Raw genomic sequence first — 22,476 nt, forward strand, 5'->3', positions numbered from 1 at the left:
TGTGTGCGTGACCAAAAACTCAGTTCCCAAATTTGGTTCAAAATTGCTTCATTCTATGCAAAAGCTTTTGTCTAATCACAATCAATCACAGTAGATTAGTCATCAATGGGCTCTATTTTCAAGATCAGCAGACTCTCAGGTAGATAATGAAGGTTTCTAAAAGATTTTGCGCTGTGCGACCCGTGTCAGCTATGTCTACTCTCGCACCCGCCCTCTCCTTGTCCTCTTCTCTACTTTTGTCCTCGTCTTTGTTGCGCACACGATTGTATAAGATGTCAAACCAACTCGCCCAAACAACCACTCTTCTCTCCTTGTAGTCGCGCCAAGCGCTTGCGAGCCTAGTTTCCGTTCCTTCCGCTCTCCCGGATTTGCGATCCCGTCGCGCGTGTCTACTTTCCGCCGGGTGGCGGTCGCGGCGGGGGTCTTTTTTCCTTCGGGTCATCACAATGACCACCGATCAAGACAATTAATCTCGACGTACTTTTGTTCAAAATTCTTTGACACATCTGCGTCATGTGCTAAACAGCTTCGCTTGTCATCCACCTTCACAGACTGGAATTGCTCAAGCTTTTTTTTTGCAAACTAAGGCATTTTATAAAAACACACTAAATGATTACTTCCAATGAATTTTGCAAGACGCAGAACGAATATTAGGGTGAATGGTTCCATAAATCATCGAGGAACTAAAACTTTCTCAAAGAATGCAAAAAAGAAATCGTGGGAGTCGGCACGTCATTTAAACAAATGCGCGTTATTTGCGTTATATCAGTGGAGACAATTCTGCTTGAATGGCACATTCAAATGTACGAAAACCTCTAAAGGGACTAGCGGACACATCAAGCAACTTTTGAGTGAATAAATAGGTGGATTGTTTATTTTCTAATTAAATTAAGTGAATTTTAATCTAAGAGGCGGAAGCATGCTTTCTTGTAAAAGGTAATCTTTCCTTACCAATTCGTGATTCACCTCTCCATACCTAGCCTCGGAAAAATACAGACGGTTCCCTAAAACACTGGATTCTTCCAAGTCTATGACGTAGTCTTCAGAAAGTCGAACAGCGCCTCTTGAGTTGCCGCTTCTGCTTTCAATCAGAACCGGATACACGACACCTGGAACGTAACCGCTCCTGTTATCCGACGCTCCATACTCGCAACAAACTTCTCGGTAAAGACGACAAAAGATAACGTTGGTCACAAGTCACGGTGTTTTCCTAATAAAAAAATATCGTAAATAGATCTCCCAGCAAAGTTCTCTTTCAAAAACAAAGGACAATTAACTCAACAAAAATAAGAAAGCTCTTCTGCAATGACAAGACGTTGGAAACGTAATGCAATAAAAGAAAACCACGGGAAGCAAGCCTTTACTCATGTGAATATATCGAACGGAACAAATGTGGAAAATCGGGGGAGGGGGGGGGGGGCATGTTATATTCGTGTTTCGTTAACACTATTTATTCTTTCATATGCATTTCTTAATATGCAGCTCATGAGAAGATATGCTACTTCGCTAGACTTCAAAATGCTATTAAAGTGCCATACCACATAAAAGAAAGAAACTGAAGAATCTAGATTACCTTGTTGCTAAGCTTTTGTTAATGATGGTTAAAATCTTAATCTTTTGTACCACGCCTACGTTCCTGTTCTTCCGAAAACCTTTTGGATATCTGTCAAACGTTTCGCTCTTCATCGCTCTAATTGTACGGCACCATCATGAATGAAACATCGTATTGGGAGGGACACATTTATTTGGTAACCCCGATTGGTACATATAATCTGAACAAACACAGGCTAAGAAAAGCGCGGACAGTTATTTTCTCAAATGCCCAACAACGTGAAAGGATTTGTGGCAGTTTGGAACTCGGCAAAACACAAACATTACGTGATTGTGCATTCCGTGCACGTACAATGCAATTGCGTTCCGCATTAACAAGCTACATTTGCATCCTCTCTTAATTTGTAGGTGTAACAGGAGGAACAAAGTGCATCCCTACTGAAAAAAACCATTTGGCGCCCATATGAAAATAAACGGGTCCATACCGGTAAAAGTTTAACCATACTGGTCACCAGTTTGTCAAAGGGGTCGCCCGTATGGCTCAAAGGGGTCCCCCGTATGAGCCATAATGGTCATCTATTTGGCAAACGGGTCGCTCGTCTGGGCAAATGGGCGACTCGTTTGGGCAAAGCTGTCGCACGTTTGCTCAAACCGGCGACCATGTTGCAAACTGCACCTGTTTAATCAAACGGCTCTCCGGAGCCCGTTTGATATTGAACGTACAGATCGGCGGCGTGGGCACGCCTAGCGTTTCAGCCGTTGCAGCCAATGTTTTCCGGAAGGCTGGGAGCGCCGGTTCATCGATTTCAGATCGTCCGCGTAAGGCAAGTAATTATATTTATATTTCAATTGCGCTGATTTTCGATTATACTGCAACTAAAACTAACACCTTTTTTTTTTTTGTTTTACGTAAACGCGCGACGTTGGTGAGCCGATATTTTTGACAGACCTTTAATACTTTGTCCATCTTTGTTGCCTCAATTTACTTATTCAGCTGGAATCTCTCTCGCAGAAGACGCGACCGCGTGAAAGAATGTACGTCTAGACTCCGTTTCACTTTATTCAAGACGCAGCGAAGGTAGCACGCGTACACGCGGCTGCAAGAACATCGAGCATTGCGAGAGCACGCCCGCCGTTGCAGCACTCAAACTACGAGCTTGCGCTGAGTTCTTTCTTCGCTCGGGCGCAAGCCGAGCTTCTGGCAGCCCCGCCGCCATTTCCAAAGTTCGAGCGCGCGCGCGCGCGCGCGTTTGTTCTTCGGGACTACAAAAACGCATCTCCCTGGAATGCCTGGGGAGAGGGAGAGGGGCTGTCCCGGTGGTCCCAGCGCCTTGACCTCGCTCCCTCCCTCCTCTCTTGTCACCCCTGTCACGTGACCCACAGCAGCGCGCGAGCTACACGCTGATAAGCATCGAGATCCGGAAGGGCGCGCCTTGCAGCCGCTTTTTACTTTGTCTGCTTGTTGTCAGTTGCTGCTCGAAGTTCGCTCGTCCTACCTGCTTCAATCTGTCGCCTAACCCTGCTGTCTTATTGGGATGTCTCACGACAACGTATTGGATGTGCACCAAAGCTATCAGTGTTCGAAACGACCCACGTGTATGTCGGCAACGAGCGATTCTTCAAAGAAGTCGCAAATTCTCGCGGTTTGGTTGGGTTCGGCAAATGACAGCTTGTGCGCCGCATCGTGTTGAAACTTCCAAGGAGCCGGTTCCTCTCGTTTGTGTTTGTGTGGTTGTCCTGCTTTGACCGTGTCGACAAATATCACGGATTACCTCTTTCAAGTCCGCTATTGTTATGGTAAGTGCACTGCAACCTACGTGTTGGCAACGATTGACCGTTCTTCTACGCGTACTCTTCTAAATTATCTAAAGAATTATGCAGCGCCTATTCGCGCGGCAGCCAGGAGAATAATTTCCCCGAAAGTCTACCTGTATAGTGTTCACAGATCGCTTGCACGTTTGTACTTGTCTACAGAAGAGGTAATAAACTTCGAGGAGAATTGAAAACAATCTTTTGTGTCGGTTTTCCTGTCCACTTACAAGCACCTACGCGAGTGCATTTGTTCTACGTGTTTTCTCCATGTTATAAATACGTTTATGAGTTTCGGGACGTCTTAAATATGTTTAAGATAACCAACCTCCCAGACGATACCCATTTAGGGCTAGCGCATAATTTGCAATTTCGAAGGGCACGTTGTAACGAACGACCTTCGCGGCCGGACCTGGACGCGGATCGCCACCCCTTTTGTAACATTCCCGAGGACGCGCCTTTCGCTGACAATCTCAAGCTGGGATTATTTTCCCCGCTGCCCTGGTACCGTCGACAAAAGAGCAAGACAAGCCGTCGTCGATACCGGCTCAAGTTGGGTGCTGAAACGGAAATGCGTTCTCTTTGAGGTGTCCAAGCAGGAACCAACGGCCACGGTGATCCCTGCTAAGCCGAAAGAAGGAGATAAGCCGTGAACGGGAACTGCCCGGATATCGGCGTCCAAGGTCTTCTCCGTCCCGACTAGGGAGTGGGACGGTATCCTCCGGGCGTTCGTGCTCTCTTAGAGCCAACAAAAGGATTAACCGGTGTGTCCGTTTGGGCGTGCTCATAGGCGGTGCCCGGACGTTTGGGAATGAGCTTCTAGGTGTCACCTCGACCTAGATTCCAGGAGCAAGGCCAAATCTCAAGTGTCACTGAAGAAACGGCTGCCACCACAAGCCTGGAGGAACCGGAAGAGCACTTATCCTCTGTGTGTGCGTGTGCGTGCGAGTGGGCGGTGCCTGACCAGTTGGGGAACGGCGTCCTGGCCTAGGGATGTAGGGAAGGGGGACATTATAAAAAGAGCGGTTTTACGCTCCCTCTGCGTGTTCTCACGTTGTTCTCATGCCGAACGGCAGACTGTACATAGCATGTAAATAAACAGTTTGAGAAGAGACACCCTGGCTCACTACCAACTCTGCCCGATGTCCTGGGCGAAACATGGCTCCAGCGGAGATCGACTACATGGACAAGCCCCGAGTCTTTACAACTGGATGGCGGACGGTGGGATCGACAGCTACGATCATTGAGCGGCAGCAACAACGGATCTCATGGGCCGTGAGCCGAGTCTGGTGAGTGACGGCATCTTTTCTCTGTCGCCAGGCCTGTAAGATCGAGGTGTATTTTGCAGGGGCGTAAGTAACTACCGAAAAGGCAATTTTAAGGTTGTTGTGTGTTGGTAGTGCAGAGTTTTGCCACCCAGGTAGGTCACAGACATGGATCTGCAGCGTTTGCTAAAGTGTCAGTTGCTCGACTTGTGTGAGGAGCTCGGGGTAGACGCGAACACATCGATGAAAAAACCGGAGCTTGTTAAGGCTATCCAGGACGAAAAACTTGACAACGAGGAAATCGAAGAGATGTGGGAAAAAATCAAAACAAAAAAAGGAGACGAAGCAAAATTCAAGGAATTAGAACTAGAAAAACTTCGTCTCGAGGTGGAGCTAAGGAAAACGACCGGAGAACGGGAAACGGAGGTAGAGGGCACCCGAAGTCTCTATGACATGACGAAGCTTATTCAGGCTTTCAAGGTGGGACAGGACATGGGCCTCTACCTGGTAAACTTCGAGAGAGCTTGCGAGAGGGCCCGTTTTAATCGGGTATCTTGGGCCAGAAGGTTGCTGAGTGTTCTGCCATGCGAGGCAGCCGGGGTAATCGCGAGGTTATCCGCGGACGACTCGGACGACTACGACCGCGTGAAGAGCTGCCTGCTCAAGAAGTATCGGTTGTCGGCAGAAGCGTTCAGACAGAAGTTCAGGGGCGTGACCAAAAAGTCGGAAGCCAGTTATGCGGAGTTCGCATACGAACTTCGGTCGTACCTTGTCGAATGGATGAAGGTCGCCGAGTCGTATGACGACAAAGAGAAAATGCTGGAGACGGTCGCGCTCGAACAGTTCTATAAGACTCTTCCTGAAAGCATGCGAACCTGGATTCAAGATAAGTCAGGAGTAGACTCTGTTTATCGAGCCGCAGACCTTGCGGATGAGTACAGTTCCCGTAGAGGCGGAAAAGAGGGAATGAGGAGAACCTTTGAGAAGGAAAGCGGAGATGAGCGGAAAAAAGGGGGCTGGAAAAGAACAGAGTCGCGAAAGGAGGAAGACAAGGAGGAGAATATCTCCACGACCTCCCGGGGCAACGGGCCAGACAGTCAGCAAAAGAAGAAACCCTTTGAGGCCAGGAGGCCGATAAGGTGCTTCAATTGCCATGAAAATGGGCACATTGCCGCGGGATGTCAAAAACCAAAGGTGGTTTTCGCCTTAGCGAGTAAGTGCGAGGAGAATGAGGAGCTCCTGAGTCCGTATCTTTTCGACATGACAGTGAACGGAAAGTCGTGCCGCGTGTTGCGCGACAGTGGGGCTACCATTGACCTAATTCACCCGTCGTACGTTACTGAGACCCATTACAATGGGAAATGTAGCTGGATCAAGTCGGTGCTGGACGAGGGGAGCGTGTGTCTCCCTGTGGCCGATGTTCTGATTTCTGGACCATTCGGAGAGGTGCGTACTGAGGCGGCTGTTTCAGACAAACTGCCGCCACAGTACCCCTACCTATTTTCGAACCGAACAGACAGGATTTTGAAAGAACAGGGCAAGAGCCTCGGGAAGGGACTCGTTCAAGCGCTCACGAGGGCTAAAGCTCGCGAGATTTCCACGCGGCTCAGTTATGACGAGGCTAGCCCAGGAAAACCGAAGGATCCGCCGACGGGGGTCTCGGAGGAAACCAGTTCCGGGGAAGCAGAGAAAGACCGGGGGAGTGAGGAAAAAGTCGCGGTCGAAAAAGAAACTCGCCAAGAGCAGCTAATCGAACTGGACGAGTTAATATTGCCCCCGACGTCGGGAAACTTTGAGAAACTCGTGTCCGTAACGAAGGAAGTTCTGATCAAGGAGCAAAAAGCTGATCCTAGTCTAGATAAGGTGTGGGAAACCTCCAAGGTGGGCGTGGCCAGGAAAAACGTTTCATTTCCTGTCCGTGATGGTGTGCTGTACTGACACTACCGATATCGGTCGGGTCGCACGTTCGATCAGCTGGTAGTGCCGGAGAAATATCGAGCGGATGTGTTGCGCCTGTGCCACGGAGCGGGATGATCCGGTCACTTGGGCAACAAAAAGACGAAAGATCGGCTCCTCACGGAATTCTACTGGCCGGGATGCTTCCGAGATGCCGAGTTTCAGGTGCGGGCGTGCGATGTCTGTCAGAGAGTGGGAAAACCCAATGAAAAATGCAAAGCGCCCCTGAGACTTGTTCCGATTATCTCGGAGCCATTCAGGCGGGTGGTCATTGATGTGGTGGGTCCTCTTCCGGCTACTAAGGGGGGGTACCGCTATGCTCTAACGGTCATGTGCGCGGCTACCAAGTTCCCCGAAGCGGTCCCCATGAAGGAACAGAGTTCAGTGGAGGTGGTGAACGCACTTCTGTCAATTTTTGCGAGGGTAGGCTTCCCCCAAGAGGTCCAGAGCGACCAAGGGAGCGTTTTCACAAGCGCTTTGACTACTGGTTTCCTCGAGAGGTGCGGTATAAAGGTTATACACAGTTCAGTATATCACCCGCAGTCAAACAGTGTCGAGAGGTGTCACTCAGTTATGAAGCGGGTTCTGAGGGCGCTAACTTATGAGAGTGGGAACGAATGGGACGCCTGCCTGCCGGCAATGTTGTTCGCGCTGCGCACCGTGACTCACGAGGCAACCGGCTTCAGCCCGGCCGAACTAGTGTATGGACGGTGTTTGCGGACTCCCCTGCGGCTGCTCCGCGAAACTTGGGAGACCAAGGGATCCGATCCGAGTGTGGTAGAGTACATTCTTGATCTGCTAGAGCGATTCCGAAGCACGAGTGAGATAGCGGAGGTTAATATGCGCGAGGCCCAGATCAGAGCGAAACGGTATTACGACCGAAACGCCCGTGTCCGGGAGTACCGGGCGGGCGATCAAGTCCTCTTGCTTCGTCCCTCACGCCAAAATAAGCTACAGGTGCAGTGGGAGGGACCATTCAAGGTGACTCAAAAGCTGTCGGATACTAACTACGCAATCGAAACCAGAGGCAAGAGAAAGGAAATCAGAATCTATCACTGCAATCTGATGAAGCGTTACGTGAGCGAAACGGAAGTGGTGAACTTGACACTAAACGCCCCAGAGGAAGTTCAGACTGATGTTCCGCTACTTTGGGAGGCTGGAGCGCCGGTCGGAGTAAATGAAGTCATGGCTCAGGCGGTTCGTTCGGAGGATCTTTCGGTCTCACAGCGGGCTGAATTGAGAGATCTTCTGGAAAAGTACGAGAACTTGTTCTCAATGTCTCCCGGACGAACCTCCCTTGCCACGCATGACATTGAGCTAACATCAAACGTCGCGGTACGATCCCGTCCCTATCGCATGTCACCAAGGCAGCAGGCTATCTTAAAAGACGAGGTGGAGCGCATGCTGCACTTAGGGGTAATCGTTCCGTGTGAAAGTGATTACTCTTCCCCTATGATCATCGTAGAGGCTGCGGGAAGGGATCCCCGACCATGCATTGACTATCGCAAACTCAATGCAATCACCAGAGACCAGGCTTACCCGATTCCCAACGTGGAGGAAAGAGTTGAGACGGTTAGTGGGGCTAGATACGTCTCGACTTTAGACCTAGTGCGCGGATACTGGCAGGTCCCGATGACGGAAAGAGCTAGCCATTACGCAGCCTTCGTGACCCCAACGGGCACATTCCGCCCGTTGGTTTTGAGCTTCGGCCTTAAAAACGCTCCGTTCTGTTTCTCGCGAATGATGGACAGAATTTCGCGTGGGGCGGAAAGCTACGCGCTACCGTATCTAGATGACATCGCCATTTTTTCGACAACTTGGGCAGATCACATGAACCACCTTTCTGACGTATTTGAAAGGTTGAGGAGCGCGGGTCTAACCGCGAAACCAAGTAAGTGTCAGCTGGCGAGAGGCGAGGTTAGATACCTCGGCCATATCGTGGGTCAGGGGCTAAGAAGGCCCGACGAACTCAAGGTTGAGGCTGTAAGAGACTTCCCGCGACCTGAGAAAAAAACTGGCATGAGGGCTTTTTTGGGGCTGACGGGGTATTACCAACGCTATATCCCTCAGTACTCAGAAAAGGCTAGCCCCCTAACCGATGCGCTGCGGAAGACCGAACCCGATAAGATTCGGTGGGACGACAAAAAAGAACAGGCCTTCCAGGGCTTGAAAAATTCCCTCTGCTGTTCCCCCATACTTCGGGCCCCGGATTATAGTCGCTCGTTTATAGTGCAGTGCGATGCCAGTAATCGCGGCTTGGGGGTGATTTTATGTCAGGAGGATGATGCCGGAGAGGAGCACCCCGTGCTGTACGCAAGCCGGAAACTCAGCAGCCGAGAGGAGGCTTACAGTGCGTCGGAAAAGGAATGCGCCGGCTCAATTTGGGCAACTCAAAAGCTCTCCTGTTACCTTTACGGAGCTCCGTTCGTCTTCGTCACCGACCACTGTCCTTTGACATGGTTAACTCAAATGTCGAAAAAAAATGCCCGACTTCTACGGTGGAGTTTGGCTTTGCAAGAATTAACCTTCACGGTTAAGTACAAGAGGGGGGCGGCTAACTCCAACGTAGACGGACTTAGCAGGTCGTTTTGAGATTATTTGTTCTGGATGTTGCCTTGCGAGTTGGGCCAAATTTTAAGAAGTTTCATTGCGTTTTCTTTTACTTTTTGTAATCTTCACATGTGTCAGCGATTTCGCTTTGTGCAATGTTGCCCTATCGCGGGCTTTTCTTGGTGGTGTCAATGGCAGAAAAAGTGATAGGTTTATTGCCGCAGAAAAAAGGCCTGGCGGTTGGGGAGAGGGTGCTGCCGCTCGCTGGATTTGGTTGTAGCGGTTCGTGTCTCTGTTGATGTGTTGGCTACTCACGACGATTTCGAAGCTGATCTCTCCAGGAAAGCAGCTGATACTCCTCCCCTTCCGAGATCAGCCTTTGCGTGGAGGAGCTGTAACGAACGACCTTCGCGGCCGGACCTGGACGCGGATCGCCACCCCTTTTGTAACATTCCCGAGGACGCGCCTTTCGCTGACAATCTCAAGCTGGGATTATTTTACCCGGTGCCCTGGTACCGTCGACAAAAGAGCAAGACAAGCCGTCGTCGATACCGGCTCAAGTTGGGTGCTGAAACGGAAATGCGTTCTCTTTGAGGTGTCCAAGCAGGAACCAACGGCCACGGTGATCCCTGCTAAGCCGAAAGAAGGAGATAAGCCGTGAACGGGAACTGCCCGGATATCGGCGTCCAAGGTCTTCTCCGTCCCGACTAGGGAGTGGGACGGTATCCTCCGGGCGTTCGTGCTCTCTTAGAGCCAACAAAAGGATTAACCGGTGTGTCCGTTTGGGCGTGCTCATAGGCGGTGCCCGGACGTTTGGGAATGAGCTTTTAGGTGTCACCTCGACCTAGATTCCAGGAGCAAGGCCAAATCTCAAGTGTCACTGAAGAAACGGCTGCCACCACAAGCCTGGAGGAACCGGAAGAGCACTTATCCTCTGTGTGTGCGTGTGCGTGCGAGTGGGCGGTGCCTGACCAGTTGGGGAACGGCGTCCTGGCCTAGGGATGTAGGGAAGGGGGACATTATAAAAAGAGCGGTTTTACGCTCCCTCTGCGTGTTCTCACGTTGTTCTCATGCCGAACGGCAGACTGTACATAGCATGTAAATAAACAGTTTGAGAAGAGACACCCTGGCTCGCTACCAACTCTGCCCGATGTCCTGGGCGAAACATGGCTCCAGCGGAGATCGACTACATGGACAAGCCCCGAGTCTTTACAACGTTCAAACGTGCCATGTCGAACGGGTACTCGTACCAGACGGCACCCGTATCAAACGGGCACCTGTATCGAACGGGTACCGTTTCCAAACGGGCACCCGTATCCCATAATCACGTTTGATCCAAACGGATCGACAGGTTTGATTCAAACGGGCGACCAGTTTGCCACCCGTTTGAATTTCAAATGGTTTTTTTCAGTAGGGATGGTCTGTACGTAGACCTGACGTACCTCAGACGTTGAATACGTGAACAACTGCCTCCTGTATGATGACCTCGGTGTATCTTTCTGCGTATTTGTGACGCCCTTAGCTGGATGAACTCTGGAGTACGTTGCCGTTAGAACTCGTCTGTGACTGGTGCGTTCAGGATCCTATCGCACCCATACCTTCAAAGTAATTCCGAAGTGTCCACTAACGACCTCACAGGAGCCAAAGCGTCATGCTGTTAGATGTCGCAACCCTTCCGCTTGGTGCTAGAATTCCCGGCCTTAATTACGATGGAAAGCTCGCACTTTTGGCTCCTACCTCCACCGATGCGGCACCGCCAGGATCCTGGCCGACGGCATGGAACTTATATGACGTCAATGCGCGGAAAAAGACCGACAACTTTTTTAGAACGCGGAACGTGGCTTTCGTACTGCTGGCTCCAAACCATTCTATGGAGCCAGCAGTACTTAAGAACGCTGCTTAAGCTAAGTTGCTTTGACAAATCTATATAAAAAAAAGAAAAAAATAATTAACATATTTGGTTAAAAGTACAAGAATTACGTTCGCCACTTCTATGTCACAGCTATAAAAAATATAATCACTAGGTATGCGTTAACCTAGTCGCAATTTTATTTTGCTTGTGTTTTTGAAGGCATTTGGATGTAGTACCGGGATTATCAAGTAGCGGCCAGACTCTTTAAATTCACAGCAAAATTTGGTTTCTTAACTTATCGCGCTACGATGTTCTGCAGCTTTGCTCACAGGTGGTGCATTTGTTCTATAAAATTTGCAAAGAGCAAACTTACCTGAGGAAAATGTAAAAAAAAGGCTTAACTCCTATGGAAACGTAGCGAAGTCACCAGTTTTCAAACAAGAGGGCGCCTCAATGATTGAGGATCGGTTGCTTCGCTGGGTTTCCACAGGAATTAAGACTATTGTTTTCTTTAATTTTTCCTCAGGTAAGTTCAATCTTTGTAAATTTTATAGAAAAATATGCGCCGCCTGTGGGCAACGCTGCACAAAGTCGTAGCGCGATGGGTTAAGAAACCGAATTTTGCGGTAGATTTAAATAGCCTGGCCACTACTTGATACACCCGTTATAATACCAACGTATTAAAGTATCCGAATCAACCCGTCCTGGTTATCGGGAGATATAGCGGCATATATTTATAAGAGGCCTCTCTTTCAATCGTTGACAACCTAAGTGAAGGGCGCGCTGACTGACGATCATTTGATTATTTCTTCTCATCCAGTAGTATTGCGGTATTAAAGGATAAGAACACGGAAGAAGCAATTGCGAGGTAAGAATTAAGATTATAATATTAAGCCACACCCTGCGCGTCTTATTTGTCAGCGACTATGAAGGAATCAATGAATACAATCAATGGAGTATGTCTATCCAAGCCTATTTAAACCCTGCGCCTTTCGGGAGTATGGTGCATGCCGTAATACAAGTCATTTCTCGTCTGCAATATTGTGTTCGGAAGTTCTATGATAAATGTTTATCGTGCCCAAAAACTCCGAAATTTATGCCCAGCAGAAAAGTAAAATTCGATTTTACGTCACTTAGAAAAACGCCATGCACAAGCGTCTACGTAAATAGAGTCAATACATCACCGGCGTGAGCAATAGCAACGCTGAAAATAATGAGTGTAGCCGAATACATTTTCCGTCGTAAAAACGTGCGTAAAGGAAAGAAAAACACTTGGAAATGTAAGGATGGCTCTGTCAGGAACCTTTTTAAAGGGTGGAAAGGTTAAGTGCCCTTTAAAATATTACATAAAATGCGAGATAATGAAAACAACAAGTCAAATATCGTACACAGGAAGTTGCATTTGTTATGTTGTTAAAGACAGCTTTTGCACGAGACGAGCATTAACACCGCAACTCACCCTTTTCAAACGTCGGAGCCATCTCGTGGCAGTCTCAATAGCTCCAATTTCTCCGCACTAATGATGGCGATAGAAGATCAAGATTGTCTACCTTCAAACACTCCAGATTTTGTGAATCAGAGGCGACTTACAAGGACCAACTTGTTAGAATGGATTCTCCGCTTCTCTGTGGCGAACTTTCAAAGACGCTCGCCTCTCCAAGGGTGCAGAAGCTGCGTAGCGCCGCCATTAGAGCGTCGAGTTTGGCTCTGCGCGTGGTAGGTACACTAACATTTGAAAAGGGTCCATTGAAGCGTGTCAAAAAGGAGACGCAAGCGGTTTGCTTATCGCGGTGGAGACTAAACATGGCTTCCACTGACATCACATAAGCGGCCATTCTGGTGGCCATTGCTTGCTGAGCACGTGGCTTCTACATCACTGCATGAAAATAAGTATGTAATATGACGTCACATGCCGGCCACATATAAACGCCGCGGTTAAGGAGACATGCAAATGTCACGAAACCGGCCCGTCGGAGACGCCGAAAAATACACCAGAGGTTGTCGACAAATGGCTTCCTCAAATCTATCGTCGCTCTGGTAGAAAAAAAAGTGCGATTTCATACACTTAATAACAGTGAGGACACGTAAAACTGAGATTAAACAATCGTGTACTTTATGAGCGTCATCTGACTTGCTGCTAGGGAAGCTCAGAACAGCTCTCGAAGGCTACGTTTACTCAAGGGATTTCTATTGACATATTCACGACCGAGTTGGCATCGCACGCGTCTCCCACGGAAGGGCACAGGACTAGGACCCCACCAGCCAAATTTCACATTTTATCTCTGCCGTCTCTTCTATAACGCTCTCATCTTGTAACGTATCGCTCGTTCATGTTCGGAATGTTTTAGAATACAGACTATGTACAAAGGAAGGTGAATTTGGCAACATTGGGCCCTTGGTCCCCTGTCATCGTCACGGGATGCACGCTGTTCTTTTTGCTTTGGTTAGGAGAGCGAGTTTGCCTTATTGTACATTTATTTTCAGTTTTTAAATGAACCTACTTTTTGATCCGTGATAATAGAGTAATGCCTAAGGATGACACCAAAAACTGTAGGAAGATCGGGAGGTATCCAGGGCTGCCCGGTATATGACACCACTGTGTTCCCTCGTTGAAAAGCGGTCGCAGTCGTGTCAAAACGACCATTCCCCTGATCGTTTTAGATCACTATCCTAAATCAACTACGGAGCATCCGATTCATGCGGAGCCACCGCGACTCCGAGTCCACCAGCGGAAGACGACAGTCTTCCGGGAGTGATATACTGTCGTTCCGGCATTCCCCATCGCGCTGGGCTATCGTCACTTCCGGAAAGCGCCATCAGGCGTCGGTCGGCCGCCGTTCCCGTCATGCTCGGCGAGGCAGGAAGTTACGTCTCCCAGAGATCGGCTTCCACTCGGCTTCGGGAAGATCAGCCGATCTAGATTTGGGCGGTCCGAACCCTAAATAAGATTCGGCGCGGCTCTTAATGGACGTGCGAAAGACATCTTATTTGATCTCAAACGACCAGTGGCGAACGCGCCCTCCAAAAAGGTCGATCCCGGAACGTGTCAGAACGACGACTGGAATTCGTCATTACTCAAACGCAAATCTGCTAAGAAAATGAAAAAAAAAAACCTTGATGGGACCATGAAGACCACTCTGAAGTTCAGTTTAACGATCGATATGAACGCCAAGTGTCTTGCAGGCAATCTTTACGAAGTTTAAGACCGATGTGGCGCTTGCGCGCCGCACAAATTAATTGAATAGAACCACCATCAATCACACCGGGGCCGATGAGAGCGACGCCCTAGACTGCGGAAAAATCCAGCTCATGAATGACGTGGACCGTGACATCAATTGTGGCACGTCTGGCGACTGGTCGAAATGATGGGAGCCCGCTTGTCCTCGTTTTTGTTCATAAGTTGTTAAACAACATTTCGTATTTTTTCTTATTTACTAGCAAAGACCATTTTATGTTTTTGGCAGAAGAAATTAGTACAATACAATAAAATATTATTTCAATCCGCGGGCGCGCGGATTGAAAAGACTGAATAGCTGAGAGCCTTTAAAAAGAAACAGAAAGAATTTTTGAAAAGGAAAGGAAACGAGTTAGACGAGAATTTTAGAGTATATTTATCCCGTGAATTTGAATATTACGTTCATTTTCCACGAAGATTTATACAAAACCTGAGAAAACTCGAAAATCCTCAGACCAGTCGTAACGTCACACTAGGATCTTTGGGCCGCCAAGCGCGTGTCGCTCGTGTGGGCAGCGCGTGCAATCGCAAGCTTGCCAGGTGTATTTTTCCGCGCTGACTTCAATCGTGACGTCTATTTGTGACCTTTTCGAAGATAGCAAGTGTGCACGTGCATAGCTTTGACAGGTGCTGAAGATGCGCTAGAGCAGGGATTCCGAAAACTCCTAGTATGACGCCGCGCCCCTTGCACTTTGATATTAGCTTTGAAAAATAATTTCTGCAGCCTTAGTGCGCCAAATCGAAGAATAATCTTGATATTCGTAATCTTGGAGGCCAACTGAAGGCTATTTTGGTGTTTTTCCTTAAATAAAAAACCGCTTCAGTCTCCCTTTAACTTGAAAAGCGTTTTGCGGGGTACGTCAAAAAGTTGTCTTTTGTTGTTGTGTTTTTTTTTTCTTGAAAAAAACAAAATTGGCGAATCATTGTGTTCTGTTCGGTTTGTGGCGCGGCTCTTAGTTCCACGCGCGAATGGAGCTGCAGAATCTTTTCCAGGTTGACGCACTGCAGTTTTCAACACTCGTCAGGGTCCATTTTAAAAAGCTTCTGTCATACCTCGTTCATTCTAAGAAAGAAAGGGTGCAGTCGGGTTTATCGGGTGCACATGCACCCTTTTCCTGAAAGATGAACCCTGCGTTACCCAGCAAGGGTACTTGTACACCGACAATGATCATCCTCCCTCTTAAAGACCTCTAGGTCAATCAGTGCACCCCCACGATAGCCACGAGCCCCGATTAGCTTGTGTTTGGATTCCCCCTTGGGGGCAGGGTTGGGCAGTATCGCGATACAAATGTATCGCGATAGTATTTCAGAAATACATTTCGTATGTGCATTTCTGTATCGGGATAGAGTTTTTGCACCAGTATCTGTATTCTTGTATCAAAATACATTTAGAAGATTTCTGTGTATCACAATACAATCAGGGTGAAATGTATTTCGATATATCTCGTGAGAAATACCACCCCCCCTCCCCGAAAAAAAAAATGTGAACGCATCTATTTTTTATTTTATTTTTTTACTTCTGAGGTGCTAGGTCAAGGAGATGCTGGGGCATTTCATTTCATTTCATTTCATTTCATTTATTGTTCCCTCAAAGCGCCCGGAGGCATTACATGGGGGGGGGGGGGGGGGGGAGAGAGACAAAAGAAAAAGTTCGCTGTAAAAACAAGAAAACGCTAACATTGAAAACAGCACGCGACAGATCGCGCACACATACACATCATACTATATACACAACAGCTACACACCAGAGAGCGTATAACATTAAACTCACTTGAATAATTCTTCACATACACTCCTAAACTGTGCACTGTCTGAGATATCAACCACACTTTCAGGGAGGTCATTCCATTCATGAATAGCCAAGATCAAGGGCGTCTCTGAAAAATGCGACATATGGGTAGCCTAATTTTATGACGGTGATTATGCCGAGGAAAAATCCTATGGGGCGGAAGTAAAATTTGACTTTTCAGGTCAGCGTTGTAATAATACTCGCGATGAAGAAAAGCCAGTCGTGATACTTTGCGTCAGACTTGTACACGTTACTGAAAAATAGTAAGGAATTACATTTACAAATACTCGAGGTTAAATTGTAATTTATTACAATTACAATTACCCTCCCATGAAAGTAACTGACCGTTACTCCAAAAAGTAATCCGTTACTTTCGTGGCGTTACTTTTTACATTATTGTCCTCAAGTAAGAAACAAATGGAAGAGGGTTATTCAAGTTCTTATTGTTGCCACCTGTTCCGTATAATGACCTTGAGTATTTTGAGTCACAGCTGGCTCTCGAAAGCCTCGTCAGACATTTTGCGTTATTTCTTACGCAATATGTCGACTGCTACTCTGAACACCATTTCAGCTGAGGCACTGGATGGGAGTGCCATATTGTTCCTCACGAATGCTTCATGCTCTGCATTGAGCTTTTTCAGCGAAGCAAGGGAAGTACTATTTACCTCGAATGTAGAGCAAAGCTTCGTCGTTGCAGTCGTTGCCTGCGATTTGAGAGATTTAGTACAGCCTTCCGATACCTCCGATACGATACCCGCGATAACGGTACCCGATAAAAATGTGATGCACACGCAAAGACGGCGGCGGGGTATCGGATATCGTATCGGAGCCATCGGACCGATCTACTAAAATTCTCCACAGTCTAAATCGCGAAGCTGTAGAAGCCATGAATAACAAAAGATGGTTATAACAGAAAGGTGATAATTAAATAATAAATAATCGATATTCTTCTCCCTTTGGTTCTGAACAGTTCGAGCCTCACTTGAGAGGTTGGTGAATAAAAAAAAAAAAAAAAGCTTCCAGTATATAAATACAAGTAATAAAAGAAAAAGAAAGACACTCATAACAACAATTATTTAGAACGTCGGTTAAAAGAAGGAAATGTAAACGCACGTTTGCCGTGTGTACCTTTCTTGGTGCCGTTCAAAAACGCACGGAGCACGGACCGACTGCAGTTTACTCCGGTGTTCTCCAGATAGACGTCCGCTGATGCCACGGGCAGCAAAGGTTAGAGTACTAAGTAAGCCGCGCTATGGCCCCACTCACGAATTTCGCTCTCTCCTCAAGCCCAGAATATCAAGTCTACGTCAGCCACCATTATGTTTTATTTGTAAAAATATCTGCTTAAGATAAGATGCGTCCTGCTGGGGCAAAACAGGAAGAAGAAGAAAGGAAGGCTATCACCATTTTCTAAGTGCTCGCAAAAAGCTGACTCACCTAAAGGGTGGGGTAGACGGAGCGTTGTCTCGTGTTGTGACATTATGAAAATGGTCGTAGTCACTTACCGCCTCGAGCTTCTCGAAGAGCCGCAAATCACTTGGTGTCCTCCTCTCCCCGTCTTCGATCGCAAAGAAAAAACAAAGGGACTAAAAAAAACCGGATATAACTTGCCCCCCTCCCCCCTTTTTTTTCTTTTTTTGTAGAAATGATTTTATCGATTTTTTGACATTGATATTAGGATCTAAAAAAAAAAAAAAAAGATAGATTCAGAGGCTTGGTGTTGCAAAAAAGGCTTTGCGGAACTGAGGAGTGCCAAGCCTCCCTTTGCGCTGGTCGATTCGCGTGACAGTGTCACTGCACTCGACTTTACGAAAATTTGAAAAAAAAAAAAAAAAAAAAAAAAACTATTTAGAATGAGGGGGGAGGGTTGGTTCTGACAAAAAAAAAATGTAACGGATTACAAGGAATCCGTTACGTCAAAAATGTAAGGGAATTACTTTAAAATTACTCTAGAAAATATGTAATTATTCCATTACTAAATTACTGATAAATGTAAGGGATTACAAGTAATTTCGTTACTTGTAACGGATTACGTACAAGTCTGCTTTGCGTCTATTACATTGTTACCATGCCGACCGAGGTTCCCTCCAATTCTCCGAACTATTTTCCTATGCGTTTACTTCTCTCTTCTGAGAATTGTTGCGTGCATAGGCGGGGACTGGAACGAGGTGGCGTGCCAGGAGTGGAGTCAGAGCATCTACTGCCGCAGGTCCTTAGGTAGGGATTTCTTGAGTCATTGTTTGCTGGCCTCCAGTGCCCGCGGCTAACCGCCTCTCTTGCCTTAACGTACACAGTACACCCTGCCGGCGTAGCTGAGTCACAGTCCATTGCAGCACGAGCCTGGCGGTGGTTGACTTGAAATAAATAGGATGACGCACGCAGTGAAGTTCAACACATATTCGAAGGCGTCTGCGGCTGCATCCGTAATATTGCACGGGTCAAGGGTACGTCATCAGCCGACGTGAATGTGACCCGCTGCTCTGGTGGTCCGGAACTCAGAAAGGAGGCCAGACGAATCATCGCTGTGCCGACCCCATAGAGATCAGGCCGACCCAGACTTCGTACACCTGCGACTCGTCTCGAGCCCGCCGTTTCTCGAAGTGCTCGCACCTGTGCCGGCAATATCAGGTCGCAATTCACGAGGCCTCTCTTTGGATGATGCTGGGCGAAACTTGAGGCCTGCAATTCATCTGTCGGGGGCGGAGGGTCGGCAGGAAGCACCTTCACAACAGGGATGCTACCGTATCGTTTTTTTTTTTTCAGTCGTAACAGAAGATAAGGCATGTGTTCCGGAATGTTTCAGGCGGTTCACTATTTTCGAAAATTCCAAATGCGCCTGCATGATCTTCAACGATGTAACCAACAACGAAAGTACGTATTGTCTTTTCATACAGCAACGCGGTAAAGTTTCATGGTCAAGGCCCCACCTGCAGATCAAGAATACCAGTTCATTCCGCGTTGAAATCATTTGATCAATGTTGACAGGGTCGTCCTCATTGGACAAGGGCGTTTTAACGTTTTGATGGGCTTTAGGATGACATATAATTTATTTAGAGGTAGGAGTCTTTTCGCATCCCTCGTGAGACAGACAGGATGTGAGGAAAGGGACAGTCCTTGATGAAACGTTTTTTTAAGCCCATTGTAGACTCCTCGTTGTCTGAAAACACTACCTAAAAGGCAAAGTGCCAACCCTACGGGAAAGTAATTTCGGGATCAAAAACTTCCACTTCCAACTTCGAGCTTCATCTCAATTGGCGTATCAAACAAATTCGAAAAATGTATTGCAGTAGGGTGATTTCAGATAAGATCGACCAAAGGATGGCTAGTCGACATTTTCAAATCAACTGATGTTTTTATATGTTATTGTCTAGTGTCTGGTATGAACGAATCCAAACTTAGTTTTGACTAGAAAAAATACTTGGGGACAGGAAAAATCGTAAGGCATGAGGAAGTGGACAGTTGCATTAACGCGCACTGATGGAGGGGGCCCGTTTGAGAGTGAATAACTAAAGCGATAACATTAGGAGAACTCTAATACGTTTTAGGCGCAAACTATGGGTACAGCTTGCTTGTAATATAAAGTAATCATATTTATTTAAAATTTATTTATTTTCTAAAAATTGACAAACATGCCTGCTCGAACGACAAATGGCAAACTTTGGAGGTCTGTATCTCATGAAATAATTTAATCATTATGATGTAATTTGCAGATATTATTCTACTAATATATAGCTAATATTTAAAAAATAACTAAAGTATCTGTGTGATACAATAGTTAGGATATATTTAGTCAAACATGGAAAAAAAATCAAACAAAGAAAAATTCCGATGCGAATAAAAAAAAAAACACCACCCTCGATTTTTTTTTTAAATTTAGGCAACCTGTTATACTCTATTTCGGCATTCATTTCCATTAAAAACATGTTGCATCATTTTATTGAGAAAGAAGATACAACTCCCCAAAGTAGGGTCCTTTTTCAAAGCCTACACTTAGCAGTGTTTTATACAAGAACTGACTCTGAGTTCCAGTTTCATGAAACCAACACACATCTTTTATATATTTTTATTCAGATGAGGCCAATGATAACTAAAGAAATCGTTCACACACTTAAATTAAGGAGAAACTACTGTGTACAAAGAGGTATCATATTACGGACTAGTGATCCGAGAAAAGATCATGCAGCCATCGGCCACTAGAAACTTTGTTTACTTTATTCTCCTGCAACACTATATGCTATTCCCTCTTCCGCTCTACCTTCATCTCTCTCTCTCTCTCTCTCATATATATCCCTGGTATATATCCAGAACAAAAACATGTTCAAGCATTCCCTTTCTGCGTGGTAGTGTTCTGTGGCTAGCAAAAATCATTTCCTCGCTAAGCTCACGATTATGGCAAAATAGTTGCCGGAAACCGCAGACGACACTCGTCGCTAGTTCTGGCAAAACGGCCGATACAATGTTTTTCGCATTTCCCCGCTCGCTGTCAAGGACAAGGGGGTTCGCTTCAACCAGCAAAACATGGCCGCCGACGCCTGTTTACTGAGCAGTCATGCCTGTCGCCATCTCACTCGCTGGCGTCACGGGCGATAATACCAGGCACAAAGGGGCACACCAACCGGCAGCATTATCCCCAAATACTCGAGCCTCGCGTAAATACATAGAGTGTAAACGCTGTCGCCATGTTATCGTAGTAAGACCGCCCCCCCCCCCCCCCTCCCCCAACGGGGGACTGCAGTACGCGACGGCGTCCTACCACAACGGCGACGATATCGACATCGCGGGCGCCTAATTTTCCCATAGTTCTACTCCACGGGCATTTCTCGAAACGCTTGATATTGTGTACGCCCGCCTGGAAGGATTTCAGGCGCGTAGTTAAGATAAGGCGGTTCTCCGCGGCAAAAAAAAGCAATTTCACAAAAGCTCAAAAGTGGCGGCGACGCGTGCGCGGTGAACGCTTGTAGTTTTGGTGTAGACAGGGTGTGTGTGTTCTCGTTGTTGACACCAGCCGGCGATAAGGCACTGCAGGCGGTAGCTCAGTACAGCAAGGGCTAATCCGAGTGACCATCAACGTAACCCCACCGCCAACCCCTCGCGAACCGGTCGCCGACATGGCTCAGGCTGTGTCATGAACCACGTGGTAGAAGCTCGGGTGGTTTCATATCAGCGCGTGGAGGGACGACAGTGCGATTCCGGAAAGTCTTTTTCGAAGGCCGCTGACCACAATTTTTTGTCTGGAGACTTTCCCTGTAACAGTAAGAAAGCACATGTCCCTCTGTTTGTTTTGTGCTTTCTTACTGTTACATCTGTCCCAACACGCTCGTCAAAGTCTTCAGACTTTCCCTCTTTCTTCCTTTGACGTGGATCAAGCTTTGCCGACAGCCTCAGTTGTGACTTCTCTTTTCAAATGTACGTTTGCAGTGAGTGAGCTCTTCAGCCTCGGACTTGTCACTTGTGCACCCAGTAGTTCTTTCACTTGGCAATTATATGCCATCAGTTGGGGTTTAATTTCTATTATTTATGTACACATTATGAAGACGTCCTGGAGCTCCGAACGAGTGTTTTGTGCAGATTACTTTTGCAAACACAAAAAGACTATACCAAAGCAGCGGAATTTTCGAAGTGTTGGCGAGTTAGACCTAAACTCGTTGAAGCAAATTCTTCCGCCTGACTGTTCCACCAAAGTGAGTGCGACGGACTACCTGTGCTACCATTGCGTCATGCACATCACTAAGGAGATCTCGATGCGAAGCTCAGAGCAGTGTCCTGACATATTTGTGCCAGCTGAAGAAGCAATTGAAGATCTAAATCGCAGCATACTACCTACAGATGTGTCGCCGCTGAGACAACCAAGCGTCGTAAGAAGTCGGGACAGGCCTGCCTATGTCAAGAGAAAGCAGACAGAACTGGAGCAGGTTGCTGTCAAGAATATACGCTCAAGGCTACGTATTGCGTACGACAGGGACGCACCATCGGGGTCGTCCGAACCAACATGCTCCACATGCACTGAGTGGGTGGACAACTTTCGGCAGGCCTTTGAAACCGCCACCTCTCTCCGGGAACGTTGTCAACTGCTTACACTCCTGCCGTCAACACTGACGAAGAATGAGGTTCAAAAGATGATTCCACAGGCCTCAATGTACCTCATCAGTAAATTCCGAAAACTCAACGAAAAGCATGGCGTGTGGTATGAGCCGGATCCTTACACGAGGTGCAAGGTGAGCCCTGAGAACCTGTCTGCTACCCTAAAGTACTTCACAAAAGACGAGCTACAATGTTCGCGCCAAAGTCCCAACCAGAAGGACGTCATCTCTGTCATGCTCAACGGAGAGAAAACGTTCGTGCCAAAGCGCTTCATGACACGCTCAATACGAGAGGCCTTCCGTATATACAAAGACAAGCATCCCGATTCCGGCGTTGGGCTAACGAAATTTTATTCGTTGCGCCCTAGATGGGTCCAATGTATTCCACA

General features: G+C 47.3%; 1 protein-coding gene across 1 annotated transcript in view; it reads right to left on the minus strand.

Annotated features, from left to right (window-relative positions):
• The window catches only part of LOC120836237 (venom metalloproteinase antarease-like TtrivMP_A), a 35,366-nt gene extending 23,117 nt beyond the window's left edge, over positions 1–12,249 (minus strand). Inside the window, exons 1-2 of the mRNA XM_040212267.1 lie at positions 12,168–12,249; positions 952–1,109 (exon numbers count right to left, since the gene is read on the minus strand). Coding sequence (XP_040068201.1) covers positions 952–1,109; positions 12,168–12,216 — 207 coding nt within the window. The 5' untranslated portion in view covers positions 12,217–12,249. The remainder of the gene's footprint in view (positions 1–951; positions 1,110–12,167) is intronic.
• Between the last annotated feature and the right edge of the window lie 10,227 nt (positions 12,250–22,476).

The sequence above is a fragment of the Ixodes scapularis genome, unplaced genomic scaffold (assembly GCF_016920785.2).
Source record: "Ixodes scapularis isolate PalLabHiFi unplaced genomic scaffold, ASM1692078v2 PGA_scaffold6__148_contigs__length_123643588, whole genome shotgun sequence".
In the NCBI taxonomy this organism is placed as follows: domain Eukaryota; kingdom Metazoa; phylum Arthropoda; class Arachnida; order Ixodida; family Ixodidae; genus Ixodes; species Ixodes scapularis.